We start from the raw sequence: 19,694 nt of genomic DNA, 5'->3' as shown, positions 1-19,694 counted from the left end.
AAGGTTGGGTTGTAGGCATCATCAATTAAAGTTTGGGCACAGAAACTCTCATCTTGGCCTGGTGACTGCATTGTTTTGGTGCAGTGCTCATACTTGCCGGTCTCTATGGAGATCTTGCCATATGCCCCTTGATGATCTGAGGATGAGATAGATTGTACCAACTCTTGTGAGGTCTTGTATTGAAAGCCCTGGCAGTGCTGGCAGGACAGAGGGTCACCAGCCCACCACCATTGTCCACTTACGTCACTACTTTCACAATGGTCAGGTAGAAAGATTAACACACCCATTATACATACAATATATATATATATATATATATATATATATATATATATATATATATATATATATATATATATATATATATATATATATATATATATATATATATATATATATATATATATATATATATATATATATATATATATATATATATATATATAATGTGCCTTTTTCTGTAAAAAAAAAAGTGCTTTACTCAACAGGTAAACAGAAGAGAAAAGCGTGGAGTCCCTTGTTATGAACCATAAACTAGAAACGGTGGTGGTTATCCGTCAGTGTCTACAACACAACCTGCAGTCACTGGTTCACACGGCGCCCTCCTGCACCCTCAACAAAAAGACAGCTGCGGGTGAGTGAGTGTTGATTGCTTGTATCCGTGCCACTCTCATCTCATTACACACACACACACGATGTTCAAATTGAGTCATCCACATCATTATTACAAACTTTATGTTGCCGCCTGTGCAGTGTTGTGTCCTGGTGATGGCACACACACGACGGTTATGCAACACTCGGAATGCTCCAGAGACCAGTTTTCCTTAGCAACGAGAGCGCACTTTTTTTTTCTCTCTTTGGACTGGGAGGGATGACGCGGGCAGCTGGGAAGTGTGAGGCAGAGGGACAAGTATTGAGAGAGTTGTGTGGCCTTGAAGAAGCTGCAACATTACGGGATTGTAGCTCATCTTCTCGAAACCCGGCCGATGTTATTCAGATTTGCCATCACACCGGAATTAAACGTATTATTTTATATATATATATATATATATATATATATATATATATATATATATATATATATATATATATATATATATATATATATATTGTTTCAGTGATAGCATAATGACGTAAGTCGGGGCACGTCGTGAGTAGTGAGTGAGGTTGGTTGGGTGGGTGGAGCTTTGCTCTGGATGTAGCCACTGTATCTCACAAACCTAAACAATGGGCAGCTGATGTAGAAAATCACCAAGAACATCAGTGGAAAGAAAGAACCAGACAAAAGCATGGCTAGCCTGACTGGCCTGCAGTGTTACGAGTTGCCTGGAGGAGTCTTGGCATCATATGAAACAATGTGTGTTGCCAGCACTACCTGTGCCCAGCCCCCAGTGTGACCATAGCCTCACTCATACAGCCACTCTGCGTCATCCCACATCGCGATAAGGCTCAAGAAGAAACAAAGGTTGGGGTATTTCATTGTTTAATCGTGGAAATGTGTCATGAAGGTCCTACTCATTTCTGGAGGAGGGAGGGAAGAGGAGGAGGAGGAGGAGGAGGAAGGGAGGAGCTACGTCTTCAAATAACAAGAAAAGTCACGTGTTACAAAAAGGTTTGGATTGTCATCAGCCATCCGTCGTTAAGCCGTGTTCTTCCTTGGGGTGATTGTTGTTCCTGCTTAGACAGTCTTGATGACGCTGGTGTAGGGGTACTGAGGGTAGGTGGCGTAGGTGAAGGGGAAGGCGCCGTAGGTGGAGACTGTGGGATAGGTGGAGTAGGTGGGGTAAGTGGGGTAGGTGGTGCCAGCGATGGGGAGGCCGGAGTAGATGGTGAAAGGGTCAGCCTCAGCCTCGGCTTCTGGCTCGGGGTCAGCGTCTCTCTTGGTCCTGGTGGTCTCAGCCTGGACCTGGATGGCGGGGTTGGCGACCAGAGGGTTGATGAAGGGGTAGGTGTAGGGGTAGTGGGAGTAGGTCAAGGGGAAGGTGGAGGGGAAGGTGGAGGGGAAGGTGTAGGCGAGCGGCGAAGTGATCACCTTAGCGTCATCATCAAGATCCCCAGCCTTGTAGGTAATGACAGGTGCCTGAGGGTGAGGGAGCAGGAACTGGGGGCGGGCAGCGGCCACACCCAAGAGAGCAAGGAACACCTGGGAGAGTGAAGAGAAAACAACAGTTAGAGTATCATATAAACCAGGGGTTCTCAGCCTTTTTCTCGTTAGTAATCCCCTGAGTTATAACACCATCTACCCCAACTCCCAGTAATCTGACATCGAACAGAATGTTAGTTTAGTGACTGACACTAACTCAATATGCAATGGTACTGCAAAGGATATTATTCTATTCTAAGTACCACTGGTAAACTTGTGAACCCTCGGTTGAGAACCCTGATATAACGATAACCTTTTTCCTGCCTCTCAGTCTGCAAACACCTTAAATCTGCAGACCATAAAAGCTACGGAAAGCCATCAGAAATGCACGTGGCAGTTCCTGTATGAATCATGAGCACCCATTTCCACTTCTCCCATCCATAGCCCATAATGGTAGCACTAACAGCCGCCGCCCCTTCGAGAGTCTGTATGTGTTCATTTCTTAAACAAGATTCAGGAAATGGTTCGTTGGGTCATGCAGCCCAGCACCAGTGGAAGAAAGGAAGGAGGGAGGGAGGGAAGGAAAAAAAATATCCCACCTGATCGGGGACAGGAACACACACACACACACACACACACACACTGGAGAAAGCGCGGTGTTACTAGATATGGAAGAGAAATAGTGGAAATAAGACGAGATAAATGAACTAGATGGAAGAGTGATTGAGGTGCTAAATTAACCAACGGAATAACTGAATACAGAAAACTGGAAAGAAAACGAAGGCCGGTGAATGAAGTGATGACGGTGGAGCAGTGACAGAGGCAGTGGGATGGATACAGAAAACGAAGATAGGTAAACTGAGTGAAGATAGATCGGTAGTGCCTATAGTGAGAGTAACCAGCAATATCAGATGCGACAAAAGGAAAGATAAATGAATAACTGAATGTTGAATGGAGTATGTAAGTGAACAATTGAAGAAAATGGAATACTTTTTGATGCGATGAGAAAGTTGCGAGATTCAAGCGAGGGAAGAATAATGCAGGAAGATTTACAAGCATACACCAAACAGTACCATGAATAACGCTTTGAAAATTAAATATGTGACAATACGGAAAGGAAAAAAATCATTAGAACTTTTGAATACTGAGAAGCAGGAGGAGCCGTTTAAAGGCCAAAAACATTTTAGTACAGAATATTCAAAGCAGCCTTCCCCATTACGGAGCGAGCTCAAAGTTCATAGACTGATCTTCGGGTAGGACTGACACACCTCACACCGGGACTGCGAGACCATAACCCCTCGAATTACATCTGGTACCTATTTACTGTAGGGTGAAAAGGGACTACTCATTAAGAGGCTTGCCCATTTGCCTCCGCGCTCGGGGCTTGAACTCGGGCCTTCTCGGTTGTGAGTCGAGTGTGCTAACCACTACACTACGCGTTCTGTAACTAATAAATACAATCTAAAACTAAATCTAGAATAGCCGTAGGTTAGGTATGGTTTGGTTAGAATACGCATAAGACCCAGAATGGAATAACGGCAACATTACAAAGGAAGGAAGTCACAAAGGAAGATGCAAGGGAGAGAAACAACTGTAGGATGTGGAAAGGGCAAGTTTGAGATTGACGGAAAAGAGAGAGAGAGAGAGAGAGAGAGAGAGAGAGAGAGAGAGAGAGAGAGATGAATAGATTGATTGATTAAAAAAAAATGACTAAGACAAAAGAGAAAGAACAAAACAAAACAAAGAACTTAGGTAGCTTAACTGGGAATGAATATAGAAATGAGGCTGAAGAAGAAAAGGGAATGTCAAGACCTTTGTAATGATATACGCAAATGATCCAAAGTTAGAGACAGATTAAGAAGACAGAGATAGAGACAAAATAAATACAATAAGTCGTGGTAGTGATGGAAAAGTAACACAACAAATATTCAAAGTTTAACCTCTTTAGCACCATGACGCGTTTCTATGCATTTTGCTTGCTATTTGATGATTTTACGCAACTTCAGAAACTCATGTGGGGGATTAGAATAGTGAAGACTGTGGCCATTAATCTTGTGACCTTCTTAGACCCTTCCTAATGTCAATAAAATGGTACACAAATCTGAAGGTAAAAATGTATCCCAGTACTGAAGGGATTAAAATAGTGAAGACTGACCTCCATAGACCCTTCCTAATGTCAATAAGATGGTCTAATCGTATACAAATCTGAAGGTAAAAATGTGTCCTAGTACTGAAGGGATTAAAATAGTGAAGACTGACCTCCATAGACCCTTCCTAATGTCAATAAGATGGTCTAATCGTACACAAATCCCATGGTAAAATTGTGTCCCAGTTCTGGAGTTAAGCAGCATAAAGAAGGGAAGGTGAGGGACTTAACAGTATTGTATTAAGTTCCTGAGTGAGTGAGGCTCTGATACTCACCACAGCCTTCATCGTTGTCTGTAGCAGGTGAACAGGACCCGAAGTGAGGAAGAGAGTGACGCCTGCTCCTTATATACTGAGACCCACGCTCCTGTACGCCCTCACATTCCTTCCCCTTCCCCTCTGCCGCCTCCCCTCCTCCCCTCACCTACTCGAGATGTTCTTCCTTCCCATGGAAACTGGCCCGCCCTCCGCCCTGTGTCCTTCCTTCCCCTGCCCCTCTAAGCTACGAGTTCCTTAGATAGTGGTGCTGCCTCGCCCTCCTGTAGGACTCCAAGCTTCGTCTCTCCTTCAACTTACTGGAAGGGTTATAATAGGATGTGTAGGATATCAAAGTGACTGGAGTGGTGGAATTGAGTTTTGTTTTAGTGTTGAAGGATTTACCGAGGTTTTGAAGAGATTTTCCTCGAGTATTGTAACTTCACCTCACCTAATTCAACTTAACCTAAACTAACTTAATCTAACCAAACCAAACCTAACCTAACCTAACCTAACCAAACCTAACCAAACCAAACCTAACCCAACCCAACCCAACCCAACCTAACCTAACCTTATCCCCGAATATTCTAACTTCACCTAACCTAACCTAACCTATGGGTATTCTAGATTTAGTTTTACGTGGTGTTCATTTAGTTAGCGAGAAAATGGGGAAATTCATGCATATAAAGTTAAAATGATAAGAAAGTAAGATTATATTAGGCTGTGTGTGTGTGTGTGTGTGTGTGTGTGTGTGTGTGTGTGTGTGTGTGTGTGTGTGTGTGTGTGTGTGTAATTCACCTCGGTCGTCTGCTGGTCACCCAGCCAGTCTTCCCCATTACGGAGCGAGCTCAGAGCTCATAGACCGATCTTCGGGTAGGACTGAGACCACATCACACTCAACACACACCGGGAAAGCGAGGCCACAAACCCTCGAGTTACATCCCGTACCTATTTACTGCTAGGTGAACAGTGGCCACACATTAAGAGGCTTGCCCATTTGCCTCGCCGCTTACCGGGACTCGAACCCGGCCCTCTCGATTGTGAGTCGAGCGTGCTAACCACTACACTACGCGGTGTGTGTGTGTGTGTGTGTGTGTGTGCGCGCTCGCCCGTGTGTGTGTGTTGCTCTGCTAAAGGACACACTCATTACCCGTCAGCACTCAGTCAACAGCATGCATTACACTCAGTTTATTTCCACTTGCCCAGTGTACCCAACAACCTTGATTGCACAACCGGTTCTGCTCTGTAAATAGGCGCTGTGTCATGTCTTGCGCATCTCAAAAGGCAATATGTGTTCAAATTCCCCACGCCGCTGCTCTCCAATGTTGTGTTCTTCCTGGTGCTTGTTCCCTGCTATTGTTATTGTTTGTGAGAGACTGGGAGAGATTGGGAGAGACTGAGAGGGACTGGGAGAGACAGGGAAGACAAGGTGAGACTGAGAGGGACTGGGAAAGACTGGGAGAGGCTTGGAGAGACTGGGAGGGACTAAGAGGAACTGGGAGGGACTGGAAGAGATTGGGAGAGGTTGAAAGAGACTGAGAGGGACTGGGAGAGACTGGAAAAGACTGGAAGAGACAGGAAAAGATTGGGAAAGTCTGAAAGGGACCGGGAGAGACTGGGAGAGGTTGGAAGAGACTGGAAGAGGTTTGAAGAGACTGAGAAGGACTGGAAGGGACTGGGAAAGAATGGGAGAGACAGGGAAAGACTGGGAGAGGTTGGAAGAGATTGGAAAAGACTGATAGAGACTGAGGGAGACAAGGAGAGACTGGTAGAGACTGGGAGAGATTGGAAGAGACTGAGAGGGACTGGGAGCGACTGGAAAGAACTGGGAAAAATTTCTTGTGTTTTATTTATTACTTTTCTTTTATATTTGTTGAATTTTTCTTTTTTCTTCGTTTATACTATTAATATTATTCTCTTACTCTCGTTCGTTTTACTGTTTTTCGCGTGTTTTTTTCCATGACTTTTTTATATTTTTCTTTTTCTCTTTTTTCTTCGATATAATTATTTGTTTTTTGCTGTTTTTCGTGTTTTTTTTAATCATTATTTTTTTTATATTTGTCTTTGTTTTCCTGTTTTTCTTCGTCTGTACTATTGATATTATGTTCTTGGTGGCTGTTTACTGTTCCTCTCATTCGTTTTGTTGTTGTTCATGTTGTTGGTGTGTTTAGTATTAATTCTTTCTTTCTTATTTTCTTTTTCTATTTTCTTTTACCATCAATATTATCTTCTTGGTGGTTATTCTCTGTTTTTTGTTCGTTTTACTGTTTTCTCGTGTATTTTTTTTATTATTTCTTTCATATTTGCTATCTCTTCTTTTTTCTTCTTTTTCTTCGTATTTGCTGTTATTGTTTAGTATTATTTCTTTTACATATCGTGTCTTTGATCTTTTCTTTTTTTTTTTCTTCGTCTTTACTATCAATATCATCTTCTTGGTGGTTATTCTCTGTTTTTTGTTCGTTTTTGCTGTTTTTCGTGTGTTTATCATTTTTTTCTTATATGCTATCTCTGTTCTTTTTCTTATTTTCTTCGTGTTTCCTAAATTATTGCTCATCTTTATTATACCTTAATGTTGCTTCCACTTTTAACATCATTCGTCTTTACTATTCTTCATGATTTTTTTTTTATTATAATTTTTCTTCATGTTTGCTGTCTTTATTATTTTTATTTTTCTTCTTTACTATTATTGCTTATCTTTACCCTCCTTTATTCTTCATCGTCTATTCTTCTTTACTCTCTATCTACCAGTGGACAGATAGACAGATAAAAGATAGAGACAGACAAACTTACTATCATTTACTTTTACTCTCCTTTATTTACTCATCACCATCTATTCTTCCTTACTTTCTATCTACCAGTGGATAGACGGATAGATAAAAGATAGAGACATACAAACTACTATAATCATTTACCTTTACTCTCCTTCTATCCTTCATCATTTATTCTTCCTTACTTTCTATCAACCAGTGGACAGATAGACAGATAAAGGATAGATATGGGCAAACTACTTTTATAATTTACCTTCACTGTCCTATTCTTCTTTACTATCTTTCTAGCAGTGGACAGATAGACAGATAAGGGACAGAGGCAGACAAACTAGTATTATCATTTACTTTCACTCTCCTATTCTTCCTTACTATCTTTCTACCAGTGGACAGATAGACAGATAAGGGACAGAGACAGACAAAACACGTATTTCAAAGCAAACACGCTAGAACAACAACAAACTTAATAGATTTGTTTTGATTTATTCCATACAAAACAAAATAAAGGTGATCAGGGAATGATTGTAGGAAATACCTCAAAAATGCTCGCAGGCCCGTTTTTTTTTCTTTTTATTTTGGCGGGGGTGGGGGTGGTCATCCTATAGAAGCAATGGAAGAGAACTAGAGGGGGATATGCGTTTAAAAATAATAGAAAAAAAAAAATAAAACTTAGGTGAGGTTTTTAACTTGACAGACAATCTTCCTGCTTACTAGACCAGCTACAAAACACGTATTTCAAAGCTAACACACTACAACAACCTTATCAATCATTCCAGCAGCTTTCAAGGCCTCAAATATCCGTCACCGAAAACGCGAGAGGGAGGGAAGAAAAGATAAACTGATAAGAAAACAACCTTATCAATAATTCCAGCAGCCTCAAATATCAGTCATCAAGAAAGCAAGAGGGAGGGAAGAAAAGGATAAACTGATAAAAACAACCTTATCACTCCAGCAGTTTTCAAGAGTTCGTTGGAACCTCAAATATCAGTCACTGAGAACGCGAGAGGGAGGGAAAAAAAGGATAAACTGATATAAAAAGCCGTCTATTCAGTTAGGAGTAGCGAGGTGTTAACCTTGAAGATGCTACCAAGACCGCTGCTCCGACACACACTCGGCAACAACAAGACTCCACGGTTGAATTTCCTCTTGGAGTGTTGGATGGGTTGACCGACTGGTGAATCAGGGAGGGGAAGAAAGGAAGGAGGGGGGTATCTCTCTCTCTCTCTCTCTCTCTCTCTCTCTTGAAAATAAAATAAATCAAGTTGAACCAGTTTCTTCATCCATATTTTTCATGTTATCACAGTAGAGGTTGTATGACCTGATCAGAGAGAGAGAGAGAGAGAGAGAGAGAGAGAGAGAGAGAGAGAGAGAGAGAGAGAGAGAGAGAGCGGGTAGGCGGGGATCGTGAGAAGAGGTTAAATGAATATATCTTATTATTATCGCCCGTATTGATTTAATGTTGTGTAACGAAAACTACTCTAATTTTGTAAGTATTTTTCTCCTCCTCCTCCTCTTCTATTTTTTCTTCCATATTACACTGCAAATCCTCCTCTTCGCTTTCCTTCTTCCATCTTCATTCCTTTGTTCTAGTCCTCCTCCTCCTCCTCCTCCTCCTCCTCCTCCTCCTCCTCCTCCTCCTCCTCCTCCTCCTCCTCCTCCTCCTCAAAGCTGACCTAGAGAAGACCTTGAAATCATACTAAACATTTCAGCTCACCTCTCAGGCAAATATTTCACACCAGTACAAACTATTCCATTGTGAGCCTTTTTTTTTTTTTTTTTTTTTAATGAGTGGCCCTTTTTTTAATCTTTTCTAGGTCGGCCTTTTTTTCAATCTTTTCTTTTTTTTGTCCTTGGCTGGTTCTCTTCCCTCCATAAAAAAAAAAAAAAAAGAGCCACACCTACATCGATCACCAGTATGCAACACAACTCAAGGGAAACTACTATAGAACCTTAAGGAAACACTACCCTTATCTTATTTACTTCTATTTTCTAACTAGTGGCCTTGTAGTGCATAGCTAAGGGAAGGTTCACGTGTGGTTTGTTGCCTACCGTGAGTTCTTGAAGGCGTGGTTTGTGTGTAGGTGTGTGAGTGAGAGTGTGTACCCTTCCGGATTTTGAATGGGCGGTGCTGGTGGTGGTGGTGGTGGTGGTGATGCAGCTCTTCATGCCCCGTGGTTCGTGTTTTGAAACCCTTGTGTTCTGTTGTCAGGAATGTTTTGGAAGGTTCATATAGACTACAGATTATTGGTTTGGTTCTTTGAGGTGTGTGTATGCGTTTTCTCCTTCATTAGAGAGAGAGAGAGAGAGAGAGAGAGAGAGAGAGAGAGAGAGAGAGAGAGAGAGAGAGAGATGCACACACTCAGACAAATCGCCTAACAATATCTACGTGGCTTTTAAAACATTCCTAACAAGAGAACTAAGAGTAAGCGATTCATTCTTCCGCTTCAATAGATAAATAGAGAGAAAAAGAAGAATAGTCGTAATTAATTGGTAGATAAGTAACAACACCACAAGCTACGTGAAGGTAGATGAGTAACAACACCAGAATCAAAGGTAACAACACCATAAGCTCAGTATAGAAGCAGCTGGAGCGACTGTAGTAAGAACCATTATTATTTTGAAACACTTCTGAAACACTTGTGGCCACATCTTAACTTCCAAAAGGCTCTAATTTAAGTTACAATGCCTTCTAGTATTGGGACGCATTTTTACCTTGATTTTGAGTGTGATTAGACGATTTTATTTACATCAGGAAGTGTCTATGGAGCTCAGAAGATTAATGGCCAGACTTCACTGTTTTAATCCCCACTTAAGGTTCTGAAGCTGTATAAAATCATCAAATAATAAGCAGAATGAATATGAAAACGCGTCTTTGTACTGAAAGGGTTAAAGATATTTTTATGGTTCTAGTGACAGATTAACAAAATTTCTACATTATTAGCAGGAAAAAAAAAAAAACCTCTTGAAAACCCGACTAATTGTAGGTATTCTAAAACACTCCTGCTCGTAGCTGAACTCAAAAGGCTCTATAGTTAGAGTTACAAGCGTTTTTAACCCCTTCAGTACTATGACACGTTTCCACATTCATTCTGCATACTGTTTGGCGATTTTATACAGCTTCAGAAACTTGTCTGGTGATCAAAATAGTGAAGACTGTGGCCATTAATCTTCTGACCTCCATAGACCCTTCCTAATGTCAATAGAATAGTCTAATCGTACACAAATCTCAAGGTAAAAATGTGTCCCAGTACTGAAGGGATTAAAACAGTGAAGACTGTCCATAAATCTTCTGACCTCCATAGACCCTTCCTAAATTTTAATAAAATGGTCTAATCGTACACAAATCTCAAGGTAAAAATGTGTTCTGGTATTGAAGAGGGTTAAGGACAATTTTATGGTTCTAGTGACAGATTAACAAGATTTCTAACATTATTAACAGGAAAAACACTCTTGAGAACCCGTCTATTCATCCGTGGGGCCTTTAGGAAGTCGTAGTTGAATACTGCTGAGTGCTGAGGCGCCACTAGACTTCATGACGCCACACAAACCAGCGCCACGTCAAATGGAGCACTTCGTAAAGGAATCAAATCATCAAATCGAAGTAATTGATATATTTTAAGGAATTCTATGGCTACTAGTGAGAGTTTAACATGAAGACACTCGATCTCTGATAATTCGTACATAGGTTTCTTGTGGGAGTATAAAAAAAAATCGGACTGCAAAACACTTCGTCGAGGAATCAATCATCAGATCAAAGTACCTGGAATATTTTGATGAATTGTTTGGTTTCTAGTGAGAGTCTAACAAGAAGACACTTGATTTTTGGTAGTTCTTATGTTTCTTGGGATAGTAACACAAAATCAAAATGAAATTATTGGAATATTTTAATGAACTGTTTGGTTTCTAGTGGGAATTTAACAAGGAAACGAAGAAACACTTGATTTTTTATTGTTCTTACGTTTCTTGTGATTGCATAACACATAATCGTATTCCAAAACGCTTCGTAAAAGGGATCAAATCATCAAATCGAAGTAACTGGAATATTTCAATGAATTTTTTGGCTCCTAGTGAGAATTCAACAAGGATACACAGAAACACTTGCTTTTTGATAGTTCTTACATAGGTTTCATGTGGGAGTAAAATGAAAAATCTAAAACACATCGTAAAGGAATCAATCATCAAATCGGAGTAACTGTAATAGTACTTGAATGAATTGTTTGGTTTTCAGTGAGGGTTTAACAAGAAGACACTTGATTTTTGGTAGTTCTTAGGTTTCTTGGGATAGTAACACAAAATATTCTTACTATATAGCTTTCATTTCAGAGTATAAGAAAAATTCGTAAAGAGATCAAATCGAAGTAATTGGAATATTTTCAATGAATCTTTTGGCTTCTAGTGAAAGTTTAACCCCTTCACTACTGGAACACAGTTTTACCTTGAAATTTGTGTACGATTAGACCATTTTATTGACAGTAGGAAGAATCTGTGGAGGGCAGAAGATTAATGGCCAGAGTCTTCACTATTTTAATCCCCCCACATGAGTTTCTGAAGCTGTATAAAATCATCAGATAGTAACCAGAATGAATATGGAAACGCATCATGCTACTAAAGGGGTTAACAAGGACACACAAACACACACACACACACACACACACACACCCGGTAGCTCAGTGGTTAGAGCGCTGGCTTCACAAGCCAGAGGACCGGGGTTCGATTCCCCGGCCGGGTGGAGATATTTGGGTGTGTCTCCTTTCAAGTGTAGCCCCTGTTCACCTAGCAGTGAGTAGGTACGGGATGTAAATCGAGGAGTTGTGACCTTGTTGTCCCGGTGTGTGGTGTGTGCCTGGTCTCAGGCCTATCCGATGATCGGAAATAATGAGCTCTGAGCTCGTTCCGTAGGGTAACGTCTGGCTGTCTCGCCAGAGACTGCAGCAGATCAAACAGTGAAACACACACACACACTAAAGAGCCAAACTGAGTATCTTCTTTTAGCTAGAGGTCAGGTGAAGGTGAGGAGGACCGCCAGGTGTTGCTCAGGTAGGCGGGGCGGGGCGGGGCGGAGCAGGGTGGGGCAGGGTGGGGTAGCGGCAGGACATTAGGTTAGACTGTTGGCCTTGAAGGGGTGGTTCCACCTTTAGGGCAGGGGAGTGACCTGATGCGAGCCCCACCACGTCTTGTTTTGCCCCAGCTGCCCCGCCCTCGTGTGAATCTCCCCTCGTAACCCAAGAAACACAAGGATGAGAAGAGGAGAAAGGAAGAGAAGAGGAAAAGGAAGGAAGGAAAGAAAAGGTTATATTGTGTTTGCGTTATCCTCCTCCTCTTCCTTCTTCTCCTTCTCCTTCTCCTTCTCTTTCTCATTCTTTCTCCTTCTCCTCCTCCTCCTCCTTCTCCTCCTCCTCCTCCTCCTCCTCCTCCTCCTCCTCCTCCTCCTCCTCCTCCTCCTCCTCCTCCTCCTCCTCCTCCTCCTCCTCCTCCTTTACTCTCCTGTGCTGTCCTGTCTCTCTTTTCTGTAACTAGTTAGAAGTGGTTACCAAGGACCAAGAGATCTATTGCTGTTTGGCTTTCCTTTGTATTCCCTTTGTATTTCTCCTCCTCCTCCTCCTCCTTCTCCTTCTCCTTCTCCTTCTCTTTCTCTTTCTCCTTCTCCTCCTCCTCTTCCTCCTTCTCCTTCTCCTCCTCCTCTTCCTCCTTCTCCTTTTCGTTCTCCTTCTCCTTCTCCTTCTCCTTCTCCTTCTCCTTCTCCTCCTCCTCCGCCTCCTCCTCCTCCTCCTCCTCCTCCTCCTCCTCCTCCTCCTCCTTCTCCTCCTCCTCCTCCTCCTTCTCCTCCTCTTCCATCCATCATTTTCTTCCTGTGGGCAGTGGTAGGTGACTAATTTGGTTGATTTAGAGGTTCAGGTTCGTTCCTCCTCTTCCTCCTTCTTCTCCTCCTCCTCCTCCTCCTCCTCCTCCTCCCTCCTCCTCCTCCTCCTCCTCCTCCTCCTCCTCCTCCTCCTCCTCTCTCTCTCTCCTTATCCTCCTCCTCGTTCTCCTTCTTTTCCTCCTCCATCTTTTTTTTTTTTTCTTATCCTTCTTCAGCTTTGTCTTCTGCTTCTGTGCTTGTTTTTTTCTTTTTTCCTTTTTTTTTTTTACTCTTCTCGTTCGTCTCTTTATCCTTCTTATTTTTTTCTTTTATTCTTCATCGTTTTTTTTTCTGGTGCTCCTCGTCTTCGTTCTTGTATTTTTTTCTTTTTCCTTCTCTTTTTTTCCTTCCTTCCTTTCGTCTCTTCCTCTTTATCCTATTTCTTTCTCTGTATTCGTATGTCCTTCAGTACTGGGACACATTTTTATCATGAGTTTTTGGTATAATTAGACGATTTTATTTACATTAGGGGGTCTGTGGAGGTCAGAAGATTAATGGCCAGATTCTTCACTATTTTAATCTCAACACAAGTTTCTGAAGCTGTATAAAGTCACCAAACAGTAAGCGTCATGGTTCTGAAGGAGGTTAACTATTTCACGAGAGAAGTATGAAGACACAACTCAGACTAAACTGCTTTAACTGAACCATTTACCATTATTTTCTATTATATTTCAGCAGAGTGATAATTTTGTAGACTTTTCTCTTTTTTTTTCCTTTCCTTCTCTGTCTTTCTTCATTTCTTTCTCACTTGACACGTGAGGAGAGAGATAATTTTACCCTCTTCAGTACCATGACGCGTTTCCATACTCATTCTTTTTACTATTTGGTGATCTTATACAGCTTCAGAAACTCACGTGAGGGAATAAACTAATAAAGACTGTGGACATTAATCTTCTGACCTCGATAGACCTTTCCTAATGTCAATAAAATGGTCTAATCGTACATAAATCTCAAGGTAAAAATGTGTTACAGTATTAAAAGGGTTAAAATCACGAAGACCCAAAACATTTTCTCTAATCGAATTCCTACATATAAATGACTGACAAGACTCTTTCACCTAGGGAGAGAAAAAAATAAAATAGAAGCTTAATTCATAGGGAAAGGAGAAACACGTAGGCATGTAGATAGATGAAGCCCAGAGAGAGAGAGAGAGAGAGAGAGAGAGAGAGAGAGAGAGAGAGAGAGAATGAAAAAAAAAAATATATCATGAACCCAAACATAAAATAGTTTTTGTTAAGTGTGGCTGTCTGAATATGTGACGCGTGGGAGAGAGAGAGAGAGAGAGAGAGAGAGAGAGAGGACACAGGTAGAGACTCAAGACCCAGCAACAGCCTGACATTGACCTTGGGAAACAAATGGGCGTGGTTCCTATACCCTCCCTGCGGTGCACTAATTTTACCGCCGTCCCCCGCTCTCACCCACCTGCCCAGTTCATCCCGCTCCGCTCTTCTCATCTTCCCTGACTTACATAACAGTATCGTGCCATCTTCCTTCCGCTGTTTTTGTTGCCTCTATAGTCTATACCATCACTTTGAGAATAGTGAAAAGCGGAATGGTAATGCATATTCTACGTAAAGAGAAAGAGGTAGACATTAGTAAGATAGGGGAATTTTAAAGAAGGGGACATTGGCAGCTCTAGGTGAATGAATAGATTAATAAATTATTTAGGAATTTGAGAAAAAGGAGTAGAAATTTGCTGTCGAAGATTCCACCAAGAAAAAAATGAATTCATAAATGGATATAATAATAAAATAAGGTAAGATGAATAAAGACAAAATTACAAACATATCTTCATATTTGATGACACATTACTCTTAAACCAACTGCCTTTTGATTTTCTTAATTCTTAAAACTCTCTCACTATTTCAACTAACCCCCATGCAGTCACGGCAGCTATAGGAATTCACGAAGATATCCCCCAAAACAATAGTAATTAACAGCGATGGTGGTGGTGGTGGTTACCATTCAGAAACGCTTTGCTCTCTCCACGACTGTTTTCCAAGGCCACAAAGATGATTAGCTCGGTTTTCAAGAGTGTTTGTTCAGTTAATAATATAGAAATCTTGTCACTCTGTCTCTAGAACCATAAAAAACCTGAAAAATCTCTTGTAAATTTAAATAAACCTTATGAAATAGTGGAGGTGAAGCACAGAAGTGTTTCAGAATATGAGACTCTTACACCTGTATTAAAAAAAGCCTTCTCCTTTCACTACGACAATTTTGCAAGGCCACAGAGACAACTAGCTGGGTTTTCTCCTTTTAGTAAACTAGAAATCTTGCCAATCTATCACTAGAACTATAAAAACACTCTTGAAAACACGAGTATCTTCAACTGGAGCCTTTGGAAAGCAGTGACGCCTTGCTCTCTCATTACGACAATTTTCCGAGGACACAGAGACAAATAGCCGGGTTTTCAAGACAGTTTTTCTTTTTAATAAACTAGAAATGATGCCAATCTATTACCAGGACCATGATAATACTCTTAAAAACACGAGTATCTTCAACTGGAACCTTTGGAAAGCAGTGATGGTGGAAGAGCAAAGCGTTTCAGAATACACGCCCTTGGTGATGGTGACGAATCCATGAGGGTCTTACGGTGGTGTGGGCGTTGGTTCCTTCCCTGGCTAACCGGTTTTGAGCACGTGATCATTTTTGGGTTGTTGTCATGTCCACCACCTCTTCCCTGAGCCCACAACGATCTCCCTGCAACGCCAAGCCAAGCCACGCCACGCCCCTCCTCCAGTTCCCCTCTCCCTTCACCTACAGCCCTCCTCTTCTCTCTCTCTCTCTCTCTTCCTCCACCCTTCCTCTCCTTTTTCACTTCACCTCCGTCTCCAGCCCCTTCCTCTCTCTCTCTCCAGCCCATTCCCACCTGTATCTCCATCCCTCCCCTCTCTCTCTCTCTCTCTCTCTCTCTCTCCAGGCCTCCTATTTCTCCCTCTACCTCCACCACCATCTCTCCCTTAAACCTCCAGTGCCCCTCCTCCTCTCCCCTACTCCAGTAGCAGCCTGGTTTCAATGCGGCAACAAGATGGTATTTTTAGCAAGCCGTAGGAAGTTTGTAGTGGATGGAAAGCTGGCAGAGAGAGAGAGAGAGAATTTAGTCCCCATTCATATGTTTTTATGTTTTTAGGGTTCTCTTCCCCCATTGAAATTGTAGTACAGGTATCTATCTCTGTTATTCAAAGGGCATAGTTTTTGATTAGATGGATCTATATACAGTGTTAAGACAGGGAAGATTTGTTAACTTCTTCAGTACCATGACGTGTTTTCATATTTATTCATTACAATATGGTGATTTTATACAGCTCCAGAAATTTATGTAGGGGATTAGAATAGTAAAGACTGTGGCCACTAATCTTCTGACTTCCATACACCGTTGCTAATGCCAATAAAATGGTCCAATCGTACACAAATCTCAAGGTAAAAATGTGTCCCAGTACTGAAGGAGTTTATGAGAGGCAAACTACATAATAAAAATTAAGGTTTATTCTGATTTCCCACATTTAGGAAGGTAGAACACACACACACACACACACACACACACACACACACACACACACAGTGATTACTATTAACACAACCTATATATCTGGCAGTGAATCCATTTGGTAGCGCAGGAAGGAAAAAAGGAAAAAAAGGAAAGAAAGAAGGAAGGAAAGGAAAGGAAAGGAAAGGAAAGGAAAGGAAAGGAAAGGAAAGGAAAGGAAAGGAAAGGAAAGGAAAGGAAAGGGAAGGAAGGAAGGAAGGAAGGAAGGAAGGAAGGAAGGAAGGAAGGTTGGAAGGAAGAAAAGAAGGAAATTAGGTTAGCTTAGGTTTAATTTAGAAAGGTTTAAAAGGAAGTGGAGAAAAGACTAATGAGGAATAATTTTCAATCCCTTCCTTCTTCTACTCATCTTTCTTCTTATTTTTCTCTACATAAAAAAAGAAGAAAGAGGACTGAAAATAAGACAATGATAGGATATGATAAAAACACTCGGGAAACAAAATGAGATATGTATAAGAATTTAAAACCAGACAGACAAACATCAGAATATAAACACTTGAAACACACACACACACACACACACACACACACACACACACACACACACACACACACACACACACACATAAATAGACTAGCTTGTTTTACTCTTGCCACTCGCGTTTCTACTGGCCAAAGCTTCACGTGTCTTGCCAATGACATCTGTGAAGAGCAGCGTGCCAGCAAAGACCAGGAACGTGCCGGCCCAGTGCTGCATGGTGAAGGGGTTCTGGAAGTAGATAATAGAGAACACGAGGGAGAGGAACTTTCTGAGGGTGAGCACCAGGGTGACGGCGAGGGCGGTGGCTTCTGAGGTGAGGCGGAACACAGAACCCACACACAGGTATCTGAAGGACGGGTGGTTAAGGAAATAGAGATAGGTGCGAGATAGGGATGTGTGTGTTGATGGGACTTCTTTATGAGTGTTTGAGTTTTGAGACATGTATCCTTTCATTTTGAAGGATTGTTTTTATCGTTCTATAGGGAGTGGCACCTCTGTAAAAAACTCTTCAACTAACCTAACCAGTATACTCTTTCCACTTAAGTGTTACCAAAGCCCTCTCACAACACCTGTTTTTCATACTACACACTTGAAAGCCCCTTCACCTACCCCTACCTGTATATTCTTTCCACTTAATCCCTTCAGTAACAGGACCCAAAAATCAAGGTAAAAATATGTCTCAGTATTGAAGGAGTTAGGTTAGGTTAGGTTAGGTTAGCCTAAGTACCAGCTCCCATACCTATTTTCCACACTAGACACCTGGAAACCCCTTCATCTGTCCTCTACACCTGTTACATCACCTGACGAGAGATGTAAAAGGATACTGAGTGAGGACGTTTCCAGCCAAGTAGATCCAGAGGCGAGGCAGATGAGCAAGGACAGGGAAGGTGGCCAGGGCAGGGAGGGGCAGGGACTTGTTGAACTTTTGGGCGTGGTCGATTATGCTCCCAGCTGTCATGATGAACCCAGGCAAGGACAGTGTGTGCTGGGGATGAAATGGGTAGGTTGTGTGGTTAGTGTTTGGGTTTATGTGGTGTGTGTTCATAGGGAGTTTTTTTTTATGTAAGGGATTGGTTTGGATGTAGCGTTGAGGGATGGGCTTTTGTAGTGGCCATAATGTTTTTTTTTAATGTAGTTTTCCTGGTTGACTTTCATTTATTTTTCTTCTTTTCCTTCACTACCAACTTTTCTTTATTTTCTTCTCTTCTTTCACTAACAACTTTTTCTTATTTTCTCCTTTTTCTTCACTATCAACTTTCATTTATTCTCTCCTATTTCTTCACTACAAATTTTCTCCTATTTTCTGGAAGGGGGGGAGGGAAACTGGCCTCCTTCATCTTTTTCTGCAGCCTTATGTTTCTATGTGAGGTCCTTGTTTTTTGATGAGTCTCTTGCATCTACTCTAATGTAATCCATCCTGCCAACACCAGCATGAGTCGTAGTACAGAAGAAAACTGGCCACTAATTAAAAAGGCACACTGAGATGCAGCCTTAGTAGTGTGTATGTGTGTGTGTGTGTGTGTGTGTGTGTGTGTGTGTGTGTGTGTGTGTGTGTGTGTGTGTGTGTGTGTGTGTGTGTGTGTGTGTGTGTGTGTGTGTGTGGGAGTTATGTATCATCTTTCCTTCTTTGTAAGCGGGAAAAGTCAGTGTCTATTAAGAAAAAAGCAAAGGAAAGTAAAGCATTCAGTATTCATTCATTATTAACCCTTTCACTGTGATACAAAATAATTCCCAGCACCAGAAGTAATGCATGAGCTCTCTATAAGCATCTGCAGTAAAGAATGGGACGAAAAGGAGAGATTTTGCAATATCTACACAGTTTGAAGATTGGAGACAGACGTAGAACAAGTCGAGATGTTTTGGAGTGATTAGTAACTTAGGAGAGATGTACCAAATGGCAGGCAAAGGATTAAAATAACAATTTGTAATAGATAAATGATATGAGAAGGGTGCAGAAAACCTTAGAATATACAAGGACATCTGGGTTAATATATAGACAAAGCATTATTATAATCTTACTAATTAAAAAAGAAAAAAAAAAAAAGCAGGCAAAGGGTTAAAATAGCACTTTGTAATAGACAATTGCTACGAGAAGGGTGCGGAAAGCCTTAGAATATACAAGGACATCTGGGTTAATATATAGACAAAGCCTCTTATAACCTCACTGAAAACCACACATAGAACTCAACACGATTCACAGCAATACAGATAAAAGAAAAAAAAATAATAAATTCCTACATAAAGAGAAGAAATCGGACCAAGAAAAACAAAACACAAACCCCCAAAAATCCACTTAGATGCCAGTCCCCAAGGAGATCCGAAAAGAGTTACAAAAGCCTTCACACCAAGCAGAACAAAGCACCATAAAAGCAACACACCAGAACCCTCAACAACTCACAATAAAGAAGAGCGCCTCATGTGGGTGCTTGCCATGTTTCGTGTACAAGCACTCCTGGTAGATACCCATCCTTGCCGACAGGAACAGGGCGAAGGTGAGGATGGCAATACCTGACAGCCAC

At 41.4% G+C, this 19,694-nt stretch overlaps 2 protein-coding genes across 2 annotated transcripts in view; both read right to left on the bottom strand.

Annotated features, from left to right (window-relative positions):
- Window positions 1-1,466: 1,466 nt before the first annotated feature.
- On the bottom strand, window positions 1,467-4,653 carry LOC123508903. The gene is made up of 2 exons (XM_045262914.1): window positions 4,505-4,653; window positions 1,467-2,143 (listed from the first exon to the last, which is right to left on the bottom strand). Exons 1-2 carry the CDS (start codon window positions 4,514-4,516, stop codon window positions 1,679-1,681), a joined length of 477 nt encoding a protein of 158 aa, XP_045118849.1. The 5' UTR covers window positions 4,517-4,653; the 3' UTR covers window positions 1,467-1,678.
- Window positions 4,654-16,621: 11,968 nt separating this feature from the next.
- LOC123508867 (UDP-xylose and UDP-N-acetylglucosamine transporter-like) overlaps window positions 16,622-19,694 on the bottom strand; it is a 10,136-nt gene continuing 7,063 nt past the window's right edge. The window contains exons 6-8 of the mRNA XM_045262850.1: window positions 19,574-19,694; window positions 18,000-18,160; window positions 16,622-17,521 (exon numbers count right to left, since the gene is read on the bottom strand). The exon at window positions 19,574-19,694 is cut by the window's right edge and continues 35 nt beyond it. Coding sequence (XP_045118785.1) covers window positions 17,269-17,521; window positions 18,000-18,160; window positions 19,574-19,694 — 535 coding nt within the window. The 3' untranslated portion in view covers window positions 16,622-17,268. The remainder of the gene's footprint in view (window positions 17,522-17,999; window positions 18,161-19,573) is intronic.

This window comes from Portunus trituberculatus, chromosome 25, assembly GCF_017591435.1.
Source record: "Portunus trituberculatus isolate SZX2019 chromosome 25, ASM1759143v1, whole genome shotgun sequence".
Classification (NCBI taxonomy): domain Eukaryota; kingdom Metazoa; phylum Arthropoda; class Malacostraca; order Decapoda; family Portunidae; genus Portunus; species Portunus trituberculatus.
The sequence above is the reverse complement of the archived record's forward strand: the minus strand, read 5'-3'. Positions and strand labels throughout refer to the sequence as shown.